A 13,242-nucleotide genomic window follows, 5' to 3' on the forward strand; every position below is an offset into this window, starting at 1 on the left:
TTGATGCGGGCCAGCAATGTGGCATTGCAGGTAAAGCCACCACCTGCACTGCCAGCAGCCCATATGGGTGCTGGTTCGAGTCCTGGCTTCTCCACTTCTGACCCGGTTCCCTGCTGATGTATCAGGGAGAGCAGCAGCAGCGGATGCAAGAGCTCTTGACTTTCAAACAAGTAAATAAATCTTTCCCAAAACTGGGCTTGACTAAATGGCATGACACAGAGCGTGGCCTATCCCAGGCGCTTGGGTGGACATGCAGCTACCGGCCACCTGTATGCACGCAGGACCCGCAGCTGTCCACTGGCCTCCTGGCTGCCCTTGACCATGCGCAGCAGCTTGATGCCCGTGTGGGACACAGCGAGGATCTGCACGCCGGTGCCCACACTGCCCTGCAGTGGAGGGGAAGAGCCTGTGAGGGGTGTCTGGCTTCGTCCCTGCGTGCTTGGGGGCAGTCAGGGGTGGGCAGGGGGATCACACCGTGGCTGGGAACAGGCGGGAGAAGTAGACCTGCCAGCTGTCCCGGGCGGTGCTGACCACGGCCCGCTTCACACTCTCTGTCACCAGGGGGTGCTGTGTGTCCAGCTGGTTCTGGGCTGAGAAGTCAAGTTCACTCAGAACCCCAGCTCCTCCTCCTCCCAGGGAGGCACGCCAGGGCTGACATACAAGGAGGGCACAGAGGCACACGAACATGACGGGGTCGCAGCCTGGCCAGGGGAGGGCCCCAGACCCTTCCCTGGACACCCCCCCAAACTCCCCTTCCACCACCATACCAAACAGGGCCTTCATCTGGAGGCGCTCATCCTGGGAGATGCGCAGGCAGGTGTCCGACAGCGTGTCGTGCAGGATCTGCGGGCAGGGGGTGAGAGGCTCAACTGAGCCACCCCCACCTCCCCGCCACAGCTGTCAGCTCCCCATGCTATCTCCAGATTTGATGTCTGGGGCCACGTGTGGCTCAGAGGAACAAAGTGGCTCCAATGACAAGAGAATGGTGAGCTCACTGCACCAGGGAACAGGGGACTGTTCCTGTCCCAGCGAAGGGCCCCAAGTCCCGGCACACAACAGCCAGTTCTGCAGACAGCAGGATTGTATGCCCATTGCTCAGCCGCGCACACTGAGGCACGAAGGGAAGTGGGATCTCACCTGCCGAAACAGGAGGTCCAGCTGCACTGGGTGGCTGTAACTGTCCTTGGGGTAAAACACCTGCCAGGGAAGGACTTCAGTGGGCACCTCCAGCCGGCCACGCCTCCCAGACCTGCCTGGCCGCGCCCCTGTCCTACCTGGTCCCGCCCCCAACTCTGCCCCCAGCCATGCCTCCCAGCTTCTTGTCCTTGTTCCATCTGAACACGCCCCACCTCTCCTGGCCACACCAAGCCACGCCTCCCTGTCCCTCCTGGCCACACCGCCCTTTCCCTCCTGGCCACACCCCCTGTCCCTCCTGGCCACACCCCCTGCCCCTCCTGGTCACACCCCCTGTCCCCCCCTGGTCACACCCCCTGCCCCCCCTGGTCACACCCCCTGTCCCTCCTGGCCACGCCCAGCCCCGCCCTCCCTGCCTCGCTCAGCTCCTAACCAGGCACCTCTTTGCGCAGGAAGATCTGCCAAGGGGCATCCTGGTAGCCGTAGAAGTTGGAGTTGGGGAGCCGGTGCAGCCGCGTCTGCACGGGTTCCTCGGGGGGCTCCAGGGCCCGGGAAGGCAGCACTGGAGAGACAGAGGGTGGGGGACCAGGGCACGAAGAGGGGGAAGCGGGAGAGGGCAGGGGAAGGACGTGGCTGTGAGCGTGTGGCTGGAGGGGAGCTAGTGTGCAGGACACACAGCGCTGGCTCACTGTGCGGCTTCCACAGTGGACCTGGGTCACGGTCAGCGGACGTGGCGGTCACACCCAATGTACACGGTATGCATGCCCACTCGTGTGCTGGGACAGCCCTCCCAGCCTCCTCTCACCTGTGGCACCCGCCATGGCCGGTCTCGGGACACTAGCCACCGGCTTCACCAGGGCCACAGCCTCTCTGGGCACCTGTGTCAACCCAGACAGTGTGTTCAGGGGCTGGGGGTGGAGCTGTGGCTTGCCAGCTGCCCCTCCCTGTCCTCTGTCCCCCCCCCTTGGACCGTCACCTGAGTGCCAGGTGCCACGGTCAGGTGAGTCATCTGGCCCTTTAGGAGTGTCAGGGCCTCCTCGTGGGGGTCCGGCCGCTTCACAAACCCCTTCCCGCCATCCTTCCTGGTAAGGCAAGACGCAGACTCAGCCACAGGCACCAACTCCAGGGAACGTCCGCCCTGCCCTGGCCCTCTCGGGGCCCACACCCCACATAGCAGCATAACCTGGACCACCGGATATAAACAGGCTCTCGCGAAGGGCCCAGTGGGCAGGTACAGGGAGGGTGGCCAGTCTGGGGTGGGGCAGAGGGCCGATGCTGACCCGCGGGGCGGCTGCTGGTACTGTCGGATGATGTGTTTGATCTGCTGTGTGGGCTGTGGGAAGTGCTCCGAGTTAAGCGTCGAGTGACGCACCAAGTCCACCGGGGGCGATGCTGTGTGGGAGCGGAGGCGGGCAAGGTCAGGGGTGCCTGCCTTGGGAACCGTCCCCTCCTCCCACTACGCCCCTCACTGCCCAGAGCACGCACTCACTGGTGCTGGGACAAGCCCGGTCCTGAGCTAGGATGGGGGCAGCTACAGGCTTGGCGGGGGCCCGGGGCACTCTGGCCGGCAGGGCAGGGGCTGAGGGCCTCGCTGAGGTACGCAGAAGCACAGGTTTGGCTGGTGGCCCAGTGCCCACAGACTTCGGCTGGGCCTCTGCTGCCATGGGTTTCTGTAAGGATCAGGGCACGGAGAGGGCTGTTGGGGAGCTCCCCCCCCCCCAATCCTACCTCTGCCCAGGGTGCGCCCTGGAATGGGTTGGGCATCCTGGGTTCAGTGAGGCCCTGACACAGTGTGGCGACATGTCCTTTGCCAGCCGCCCCTCCCCCTGGGTGGGCCGGGCTCACCTCCAAGTGCAGGGGTCTGGGAGTGGGGCTGAGGGGCTGTTGCTGGAGTGCCATGGCCTGCAGTGTCATCTCGCGGGCCTGAGGAGGGGCACAGTGAACAGGCCGGCCCCTCCCTCTCCCCCCACCCCAACAGACTCCATCCCAGCTCACGCACCAGCAGCACAGCCTGCTTGTGGATGAAGGCCTGCTGCAGGGCCAATGTGGAGGCATCCAGACCTGGGACTGGGGCAGCCAGACAGGAGGACACAGGTGGGCACGGGGGACGTGGCAGGGGCAGAGGCCCCTCCCTGACCCTATGCCCGTGGCTGCCACCAGGCCAGTGAGTGGCCCAGCCACCAGGCCAGTGAGTGGCCCAAGCCCCACCCAGCCGCAGAGCTGCCCCTGGGCACTGACTCAGCTTTGGCTCCGGGGGTCGCCTGGGGGTGTCTTCGGCATTGTCGCCACTGCTGCCGGGCTGGCCTCCCCCTTTCATGCGATAGGCGATGGCTGTGGGCTTCTCCAAGTCCTGGGCACAGGAAGGTGGCTTGAGTGACCGCCTGGATGGATGCTGTACTCAGAGGCACCATGGCAACAGGCACCTGACACCTGCCACTTGCTCTGCCCCCAGCAGCGGGGCAGGGTGGGGGGAGGAGGGTTCCCGCTCCTTTTCCGTTCCTCCCCACTAGCTCCCAGCCCCTTTGTAGAGGAGTAAGCTGAGGCTGCTTGGGGTGTAGATCATGCTGAGGGGCTCTGGGGGAGTTCAGGCAAGAGGCCTGCGGCAGAAGGGGGTCTCATATGAGACCTGGGGTTACAGGACCCGAGAAGCGGAGTTCCTCCTGCCAATGTGGACACGCCCCCCCAAGGGCTGCCTGGGTCCCCACAACATGAACAAACTGTAAGGGAAGTGGGCAGGAACCACCTAGCCCTGTGGACATCACGGTACAGGGCTCCTCAGCCTGAGGAGGGCAGCAGGGTCAGGGAAGGGCCCTTGGGAGGCCAGCCAGGAACCTCAGGGCTGTGGGGAGCCCCACCCGGCTGCATGAGGTTCCCACACAGTGCACCCCGCTCTGCCCGCATCCCTACCGCATCCCCGTAGGACAGCACGGGGTCAAAGAGGCTGTCCAGGTAGCAGTCCAGCCCCTTGGGGGGCACGGCAGGCTCCCCGAGGCTGGCGGAGTCTGCAGAGGTAGGGAAGGCAGCAGAGAGGGAGGGAATCTTTCCCTCGGGTTCCTTTCCCAGCTCACCCCGGCCGCCCCTCTCCCCAGGGACAGCAGTCATGGCCGGCAGACCTTGTGTGCCTCTCCGGGTCTCCGTCTCCTCATCTGTTCTGCCCCCGGGGTGGCTGCAGTTGCCATCGGAGTGCGGCAGTCTGGGTAGGTGTCCCTGGGGTGGAGGGCTGGGGGCCATGTCCTCGTCCGAGTCCCAGCTGTTCCCAAACAGCCTGTGGGGAAGGGGCACTTGGAGCAGTGAACCCCTCCCCCAACCTCCCTGAAAAAATCAGCAGTTCACTCAGAAGCCCCCCAAATCCCTTTCTGTGCCCCAAGACAGGCAGCCCTCTTCCTTGGAAACAACGGGTCCTGGAGCAGGTGTTTAGCCTGTGACTGATGCTCCCGCATCCCCATCACTTCCCTGCCGATGTGCAGCCTGGAAGGGAATGGAGGAGCCCCAGGGGGCTGGGCCACCGTCACCCACATGGGAGACTCTAAGGTCTAGGCTCTCAGCTTTGTGGGCCAGCTCAGGCTGTTCCGCACATCTGAGGAATGAACCAGAAAGTGGAAGATTTCTTTCTCCCCTTCTCTCGTCCCTCCCCATCACTCTATAAATAACTAAATAACCCTTCATACAAACGCCAGGGCCTTTTTGGTGAGCTCCACTTTCCCACAGACTCTGAAGCTTCTGGTCAGAACTTGGCCTCAGGGAGGGAGCTGGGGACGGGCACAGCACCTGCCTGGGAGAGGCCGGGCAGCTACCTACACTCTGGGGGCTCCCCTGCCGGCTGTGGGCCCCTCCGCAGCCACAATGAAGTAGGACTTCTGTCTTGGGAAGTCAGCAGGCAGCTCCAGGTCCGATACCAGGTCCAGCACGTAGTCGTGGCCCGCAAGCTCCGCCCACTGGACCCCGTTCTTCAAGGCCACAGTCCAGCCACGCCACCCGTCGGCCAGCCCTCTGGTGACAGCACACAGTGTGTGTGAGGGGCAGTCAGGCAGTGCCCGGGGAAGGGCACTGGTGGGGGGGGGAGACCCCAGCTGCAGCAGACCCAAGGAGGGTCTCTATTCTCTCTCTCATCCAGCAGGGCATCCCAGGAGCAAACCTGTGTCTCAGAATGTCCCCAGCCACCTCTTCTCCTGTACTCCAGGAATGCACCGGGCAGGAGAACTGGTCCCCTGGGGGAGGCAGCAGGTGCAGGGCTCAGCCTTTGGGACCTACAGCTGGCTCTGGCTCCACTTGCCTGCTTGCCTCCTCCAGGCAGCCCCACATCATTATCACCCTGGACCCCTGTGGCTGCAGAGGCTTCCAAGGCCCCGACCACCCCCAAAGTTTACTGGGCCCCACCACCCCCAGAGCTTACTGGGCCCTGCCACCATCAGAGTTTACTGGGCCCCACCACCTCCAGCTGCTCTTCTGGAGGGGAGAGAGGACAGGTGGCAGAAGGGGCTGAGGGACCAGTAGCTCACCGTTGAAACAGCTCACGTCCAAGGCCATGCTGGCCTTCTCGTGGGTCACCGTCCACTCGAGCAAGGTTGGGGGGAAGGTGCGGGCAGCCCCCGAGCCTTGCTGCTGGGCACGGCCCATGCCCTGCATGAGGCGCTGCTGGCACACAGCCTGGAAGCCGTTTGGTCCATGATCTGACACAAACCTGGGGAGGTGGGGGTTGGAGCCTGAGGCCAGGGTGTGTACGTGTGTACCCAGGCTAGCCCAGAGCTCCAACATACCCAGGCTAGCCCAGAGCTCCAGCGTAAGCGGGGAAGAGGCCTCAGACTGGTCCAGGAGAGTCCCAGGCTATCCTGGAAACATCTCAGTCCCAAAATGAGGCCAGAGTGGTTCTAGCTCGGTGGGACAAAATGTCACGGACATGGTGGGATGTACAATTGGGGTGGAACGCAGAAGCTGGACTAGAGGGGCTCCTGTCCCCTTCTCACCCTGGGCACACCTGGGTGGTCACCTGCCCTCCCAAAGCCAGCCACACAAGACATGGCTGGACCTCTGCCATAGGCATGCCTGCAGTGGGCCTCTCCGCCCCACTCCATTCCACTGCCATGCCCAGCAGGATGGCCGTGGTACAGGCCCCACTCCACTGGCACAGAGCCCTAAGGTGTTAGTTAAGTGACGCCTGCTCAAGGCAAGCTCCATCCACATGGGGTGGCAACTTTCCCAGGACACAGCAGGCCCCAGTCAGCACACACAGGGCCATCACATGGTTCCTGCTAGCCCACCCCAACAGCGTATGCATCATTCATCCTCCCAGTAGCAATCCGGTGGTCGGTATGAAGTCAGGAAATACAGGCCCAGAGAGGGTGGCCAACTTGTCTGAAGCCACACAGGCTGGGTGTGTGAACTCAGACCCTGTGAGTACCCCGCCCTGCAAACGGTCACTCTGATCCCAGCCCTAAAGCTCCCAGCTGGCAGGTGGCCACACTCACTTGAGGAGGGACTTGTCGAGACGGGAGGAGGGTGCGAAGCCACTGAGGCAGAGTGCCAGCAGCAGCCAGCCGCGCTCAGCGTTGTGGGCACTGGGGTTGCGCCACACCTGGTTGGCCAGCTGCGCCAGGATCTCGTCCCGCAGCTCGGCTGTTGCCAGCCCCTTCTGCACCACGTAGTTCCCCAGAGCTGTCTCCTGGGCTCCGCGCAGCTGGGGGTCGCCCATGAACCGCAGGACCTGAGCCACAGAGGTGGTTCTTGCCCAGGAGCCCCCACCTCACCCCTGGTCCCCCACTGAAGTCCCTGTAGGGTCCACGGTCAGGACCATGGCCCCCGAATTATGGCCAAGGATGAGCCCCCATTAACACAGAGCCCCTCAGCCTGGGGCCCCGACTCCAGCAGGGTCACCCTGTAGTCAACCATGTCCCCATACCCCCCCTTGAGGAAGCAGCTCTTGGCTCCCCTGGGGTCCCCCAAGAGATGACATCAGAACTCCAGGCTGGCAGTCAACCCCCTCACTGACCTGTCCTTGCCCTACCCACTTCTCTGTACCTTCACTCCCGCTGTTTGGCAAATCTCCCTCCAATCCACAGGGACTCCTCATATGAAAACTCCACAATGTCAGTTTAAGACTATTCTGAGGGGCCGGCACTGTGACACAGTAGGTAAGGTTGCCAGCTGCAACACTGGCGCCCTATAGGCATTGGTTCAAATCCCAGCTGCTCCACTTCCCATTCAGCTCCCTGCTGATGCCCCTTGGAAAGTGCTTGGGCCCCTGCACCCACGTTGGAGACCTAGATGAAGCTCTTGGCTCCTGGCTTCAAACCAGCCCAGTAGGCCTAGCATGATGGTCTAGTGGCTAAATCCTCTGCATGTGCCAGGATCTCATGTGCGCTGGTTCGTGTCCCAGCTGCTCTACTTCCCATCAGCTCTCTGCTTGTGACCTGAGAAAGCAGCAGAGGATGGCCCAAAGCCTTGGGACCTTGGGGAGTGAACCAGCAGGTGGAAGATCTCAGCTTTTCTTTCTCTCTCTTTAGCTCTTTCAAAGAAATTTTAAAAAGAAAACTATTATGAAATAGAACATTAACATTTTCCCTTCCAGCTCCAAGCCCCCTCCTCCAGGAAGCCTGCTCGGACCCAGCCCCATCTGGGCTACCTGACCCACGCTGACCAGTTGGCGGCGGGGGGGGGGGTGCCCTTGGGCATCATGGGCAGGGACTCTAGGTTGGAGACCCCCATACCAGCTTGAAGATGCTCACGGCCTCGGCGTGGTGCTCGGCTGGCAGCCGCGTGAGAGGCGTCCGCAGAGGCACAGTCAGCATTCCAAAGGCTGGCTCCTGGGAACAGGGGTGGGCACAGGAGGGGGCAAGCTGGCCTGGCAGGCATACCTGGAGCCACAGGCCCTGGGTTAAGTGGGCATCCCCCTCCCCCAGCGCATGGACCAGGGTTGGCCCACCTGGCCAGTATGAAACTTGAATCTGGCTGCCAGGCCCTGGCTCTCCCTGATGCTCCATTTCCAACCTGTACAACACCCCCCACACACTCCCCCACCCCAGCATCACCCCTTACCTTGAAGTGGCACCGGGCAAACTTGGCCATGGGGTAGTTGTTGATATCCAGGGGCAGCGTGACCCGGGGCTCGGCCTGAAGCCGGGGAGTTCGCACAGGTACCACCCGGGGTGCTTGAGGTGGCCTCAGGCCTGTGGGGGGGGTGGCAGGCAGAAGGTGGGCCACTCCTCCATGTGCCCCGGCCCTCCCCATCATCCACTGTTACTGTACCTGCTGCTGCCTGCAGGAGCCCAGCCAACTCAGCGGGCACATCCAGGTGCCCTACGGCCACCACCTCCCGCTTGCCCAGCTCCTGGAAGACAGCTCTGCCATGAGAGGGGTCTGGCCTGCCCGGCGCTGGCCTGCCAGCCCCGCCCCCTCACCCACCCAGAGCCCTGCTGTCAGCGCCGCTGGCAGACCCCTACACCCACCTCCTGCTCCCGCAGCCGCGCCTCCTCCACCCGGCGCCTCTGCTCTGCTCTCAGCTGCAGGAGAGCAGCAGCCAGTCACGGCAGGGAATGGGGGGGAGAGGGGACGGCCAGGCAGTCCAGCCTGTGCACACGAACGGAGGCCGCAGGGGCAATGTGCAGCTGTCTGGACATGACAGGCCCCACTTCACAGCCAGTGCGAGGCTCGGCCAGAGCAGCAGAGAGGGGAAGGAGAATGGAGGCAAGAGAGGCAGAGGCCAAGGAAGGAGAGAGGAGAGACAGCGGCGCACTGGAGGATTCTGGGAGGATGCTGAGCCAGGAGAGAGGGGAAAAGTGCTCCTTAGGGGTGGGGCTGGGTGCCCAGCACTGTGGAACAGCTGATTAAGCTGCCACCTGCGACACCAGCATTGCACACGAGCACTGGTTCAAGTCCCAGCGGCTCCACTTCCCATCCAACTCTCTGTTAATGTGCCTGGAGAAGTTAGTTCAAGTTCTCGAGCCCCTGCAGCCACGTGGGGAGACCCAGATGGAGTTCCAGGCTCCTGGCCCAGCCCTGTCCTTTCTAGCCATTTGAGGAGTGAGCCAGCTGAGAGAAGTTTCAACAAAAACAAAATGAAAGAACCCTCCTGGACCACTGACTCAGTCAAACCCTCAGTGCCCTCCAAGCTTTGGGTAGTCTGTGCATGTAACAGTGGAACCATGGAGTGGTACCAAGGGGCCAGGTCCAGGCTGGGGCAAGAGTCACAAACCCTGATGTGTGCCGTCCATCCTAACGGATGGTTACCACGGTCACCAGAGGAGGGCAGAGTTTGCTTCCAACCAAACCCAGAACGGACAGCGAAATTCTGGCAGGCCCCTCTGGTTGTGCAACCACCGTTGCACTAATGAGTGGCACAAACCCATATCCCCCCACCAAATGAGCCCCCCATTTTGGCGTCCGTGTCAAGGGGAGTTTAAAAGGCCCCTGCATGTCTCTTGCGGGCTCTTCTTCCTCTGCAGCCCACTCGTGCAAGTGACCGTGCTCCCCTGAAATAAAGGCCATCTAAATCCTTTTTATATATCTGGCTGAGTTATTCTTTCCGTGATGGTTGGCGAATCTAACACTAACCAGCCCCTTAGGGGGAAGGGAGGAACACCAAGCTAGACAGCAGCCAAGATCACGCAGCTCCTAAGATGCAGGGCAGGGATGTGAAGCCAGGCTCTTCCCCGACCCCGACCCCGGCCCCGACCCTCTGGAGCTCCGGGTCTCCCTCCTCTCGTCTCCACGAGGGCAGGGCCTGTACCTTGAGGTAGCGCCGACGGTTCATGTAAGTGTGCACCAGCGACCGGAACTTTACCAGGTTTCTCCGCATCTGCTGGTAGCGCTGCCTGCGGGAATCAGAGGCCCAGTGAGCGAAGGGAGAAACAACCAGCCAGGCTGGCCTGCAGAGAGGCCCTGCGGCTTGGGCTTGGCCGCTGTCCTCGACCTGGAGGAATCCCCTGCCGTGGATCGGTCTGGGTAGGCAGATGGGCCACTCCACCAAGGGAAGCGTGCTGTCAGAGCTTGGGTGGCCCTCCTCAGTTCAGCTCTCCCTCCCCAGCCCTGTTCTTCCTCCCCAGGCCTGCTCTCCCTCCCCAGCCCTGCTCTTCCTCCCCAGCTCAGCTCTCCCTCCCCAGCCCTGTTCTTCCTCCCCAGGCCTGCCCTCCCCAGCCCTGTTCTTCCCCAGGCCTGCCCTCCCCAGCCCTGCTCTTCCTCCCCAGCTCAGCTCTCCCTCCCCAGCCCTGCTCTTCCTCCCCAGCTCAGCTCTCCCTCCTTAACCCTGCTCTCCCTCCCCAGCCCTGCTCTCCCTCCCCAGCCCTGCTCACCCTCCCCAGGCCTGCCCTCCCCAGCTCTGCTCTCCCTCCCCAGGCCTGCCCTCCCCAGCCCTGCTTTCCCTCCTCAGCCCTGCTCTCTCCCCTAGCCCTGCTCTCCCTCCCCAGCCCTGCTCACCCTCCCCAGGCCTGCCCTCCCCAGCCCTGCTCTCCCTCCCCAGGCCTGCCCTCCTCAGCCCAGCTCTCCCTCCCCAGGCCTGCCCTCCCCAGCCCTGCTCTCCCTCCCCAGCCCTGCTCACCCTCCCCAGGCCTGCCCTCCCCAGCTCTGCTCGCCCTCTTTAGCCCTGCTCTCTGGGCAGCCACACCTGGCCAGGTAGCCTCGGGCCCGGCTCTGCAGCAGGATGATCTTGCGACGCAGCGAGCGGAAGCGCCGCTGGATGAGGAAGCCGCGGAAGTAGCGCTGCAGTGTGAGGGCAGCCAGATGGAGTACATGCTCACGCATGCTCTCCAGCAGCTGGTGAAGGTGCTCCTTGAGGAACAGCTGGTGGGGAGGGGGAGCAGGTAAGAGCCTGGAGGCTGGCCTGGCACAGCCAGGAAGCCCCTGAGTTGAGGGGGGTGGGCAGGAATTACCTTACTGACCCCGACACGGTACATGTTTGGCATGACTGTGCACAGGCGACTCAGCACCGACACACACATGTCACCACTGGCCGGCACATCGTGCTCGAGGGCCACCAGACAGCGGTACCTATAGAGGCAGGGTGCAGGCACCTGCTAAGGCCACCAGACAGAGGTACCTACAGAGGTGGGCCCGGTGCCTGCTCGAAGGCCACCAGACAGAGGTACCTACAGAGGTGGGGGCCCAGTGCCTGCTCGAAGGCCACCAGACAGAGGTACCTACAGAGGCAGGGTGCAGGCACCTGCTAAGGCCACCAGACAGAGGTACCTAGAGGTGGGCCCGGTGCCTGCTCGAAGGCCACCAGACAGAGGTACCTACAGAGGCAGGGTGCAGGCACCTGCTAAGGCCACCAGACAGCGGTACCTACAGAGGTGGGGCCCGGTGCCTGCTCAAGGGCCACCAGACAGTGGTACCTATAGAGGCAGGGTGCAGGCACCTGCTAAGGCCACCAGACAGCGGTACCTACAGAGGTGGGGCCCGGTGCCTGCTCAAGGGCCACCAGACAGTGGTACCTATAGAGGCAGGGTGCAGGCACCTGCTAAGGCCACCAGACAGAGGTACCTACAGAGGTGGGGCCCGGTGCCTGCTCAAGGGCCACCAGACAGTGGTACCTATAGAGGCAGGGTGCAGGCACCTGCTAAGGCCACCAGACAGAGGTACCTACAGAGGCAGGGTGCAGGCACCTGCTAAGGCCACCAGACAGCGGTACCTACAGAGGTGGGCCCGGTGCCTGCTCGAAGGCCACCAGACAGAGGTACCTACAGAGGCAGGGTGCAGGCACCTGCTAAGGCCACCAGACAGCGGTACCTACAGAGGTGGGCCCGGCGCCTGCTCGAGGGCCACCAGACAGTGGTACCTACAGAGGTGGGCCCGGCGCCTGCTCGAGGGCCACCAGACAGTGGTACCTACAGAGGTGGGCCCGGTGCCTGCTCGAGGGCCACCAGGGAGCACCTACAGAGGTAGGCCCGGCGCCTGCTCGAGGGCCACCAGGGAGCACCTACAGAAGTGGGGACCCAGGCACCTGCTTCAGCAGCAGCAGGTGGATGCCCTAGGCTGGCTCACTGCCTAGCCCCACTGCCCACTCCTAAGCCATCCGCATTAGGCATTCAGGACCTCTGGGTCGGTGCCGTCGGCTGGACACCCACAGTAACTACTAAAACCACCCTTGTTCAGAATCAACAAACCACTCCCTCTCTCCAATGCACTCTGCTCTTCAAGTACAGTAAGTAAACATTGGAAACAGGGGCTAGTATTGAGGCATACTGGGCCAAGCCACCACCTGCAGTGCTGACAGACTACATGGGAGCTGCTCCACTTCCAACCCAGCTCCCTGCTGATGCACCTGGGAAAACCACTAAAGATGGCCCCCAAATCCTTGGGGCCCTTTGCACCCACATGGGAGACCCAGAGCAGGCTCCAGGCTCCTGGCTTCATCCTGGCCCAGCCCCAGCCATTGAGGCTATTTCAGGAGTAAACCAGAAGTTGGAAGATGTCTTTATTCCCCAATCTTTCATCTCTCTGTAACTCTGGCTTTCAAATGAATACATCTTAAAAACGTTTTAAGATGGAAGAGTGAGACCCCCCCCCCCCGCCGCCCCCGACTAGCTCCTATCCCCCACCCCGCACCATTCCCAGGCCATGGTACCTGTCAACGAACGCCTGGAAGGACAGGCGGACCGGAAATCCATCCTTGCGAATGCGCACCGTCTCCAGCACTCCGGAGTAACGTAACTGTGCCATTACCACATCCGGCTCAAAGAGGCCTGGCTCCTGCAGGGGAGGCCGCCGTGCAGCAGGCACCGTGAGCCATGGCGGGGCAGGGCTGTTCAGGCGAGCCCAGGGGGAGGCCTCAGCTCCCACGTACCTTCTTGTGGTTGGGCTTCAGGCAGCGCACGAACAGGGGGTTACACCTGGGCATGGCCAGAGAGGGAGAGCAGCATGAGGCTTCTGGGAAGGAAGGTGTCTGTGGGGGTCCGCCCACCTGCCCCCCACCACACCTCCCCTTGACCTTTCCATCTTCTCCACCAAATCCAGGAGCGACTGCTGGAACTTGGCGGCCACCGTGTGCGCCTTATAGAGCCGGGAGACTGAGCTGCTCTTGCCCAGGCGTTGAGGAGCAGCCTGGGGGGCATGGCTGGAGAAGAGGTGTGCCACCACCTGCGAGGGAAAGTCGGGAATGACCCGGAGGAAGGGCCGCCA

At 62.8% G+C, this 13,242-nt stretch overlaps 1 protein-coding gene across 1 annotated transcript in view; it reads right to left on the bottom strand.

The window, feature by feature from the left end:
• Positions 1-13,242, bottom strand: part of MYO15A (myosin XVA) — a 46,560-nt gene that overhangs the window by 18,302 nt on the left and 15,016 nt on the right. Inside the window, exons 19-46 of the mRNA XM_040974546.1 lie at positions 13,052-13,200; positions 12,908-12,953; positions 12,689-12,813; positions 10,995-11,112; positions 10,730-10,905; positions 9,857-9,941; positions 8,577-8,630; positions 8,377-8,458; positions 8,167-8,297; positions 7,839-7,934; positions 6,600-6,835; positions 5,634-5,815; positions 5,270-5,342; positions 4,933-5,124; positions 4,248-4,399; positions 4,042-4,136; positions 3,373-3,484; positions 3,134-3,201; positions 2,980-3,057; positions 2,624-2,804; positions 2,411-2,526; positions 2,111-2,236; positions 1,940-2,012; positions 1,575-1,696; positions 1,138-1,197; positions 768-843; positions 475-590; positions 268-386 (exon numbers count right to left, since the gene is read on the bottom strand). Coding sequence (XP_040830480.1) covers positions 268-386; positions 475-590; positions 768-843; positions 1,138-1,197; positions 1,575-1,696; positions 1,940-2,012; positions 2,111-2,236; positions 2,411-2,526; positions 2,624-2,804; positions 2,980-3,057; positions 3,134-3,201; positions 3,373-3,484; positions 4,042-4,136; positions 4,248-4,399; positions 4,933-5,124; positions 5,270-5,342; positions 5,634-5,815; positions 6,600-6,835; positions 7,839-7,934; positions 8,167-8,297; positions 8,377-8,458; positions 8,577-8,630; positions 9,857-9,941; positions 10,730-10,905; positions 10,995-11,112; positions 12,689-12,813; positions 12,908-12,953; positions 13,052-13,200 — 3,239 coding nt within the window. The remainder of the gene's footprint in view (positions 1-267; positions 387-474; positions 591-767; positions 844-1,137; positions 1,198-1,574; positions 1,697-1,939; positions 2,013-2,110; positions 2,237-2,410; positions 2,527-2,623; positions 2,805-2,979; positions 3,058-3,133; positions 3,202-3,372; positions 3,485-4,041; positions 4,137-4,247; positions 4,400-4,932; positions 5,125-5,269; positions 5,343-5,633; positions 5,816-6,599; positions 6,836-7,838; positions 7,935-8,166; positions 8,298-8,376; positions 8,459-8,576; positions 8,631-9,856; positions 9,942-10,729; positions 10,906-10,994; positions 11,113-12,688; positions 12,814-12,907; positions 12,954-13,051; positions 13,201-13,242) is intronic.

The sequence above is a fragment of the Ochotona curzoniae genome, unplaced genomic scaffold (genome assembly GCF_017591425.1).
Source record: "Ochotona curzoniae isolate NIBS_2020 unplaced genomic scaffold, NIBS_Ocur_1.0 contig_2456, whole genome shotgun sequence".
NCBI classification, from domain to species: Eukaryota; Metazoa; Chordata; class Mammalia; order Lagomorpha; family Ochotonidae; genus Ochotona; species Ochotona curzoniae.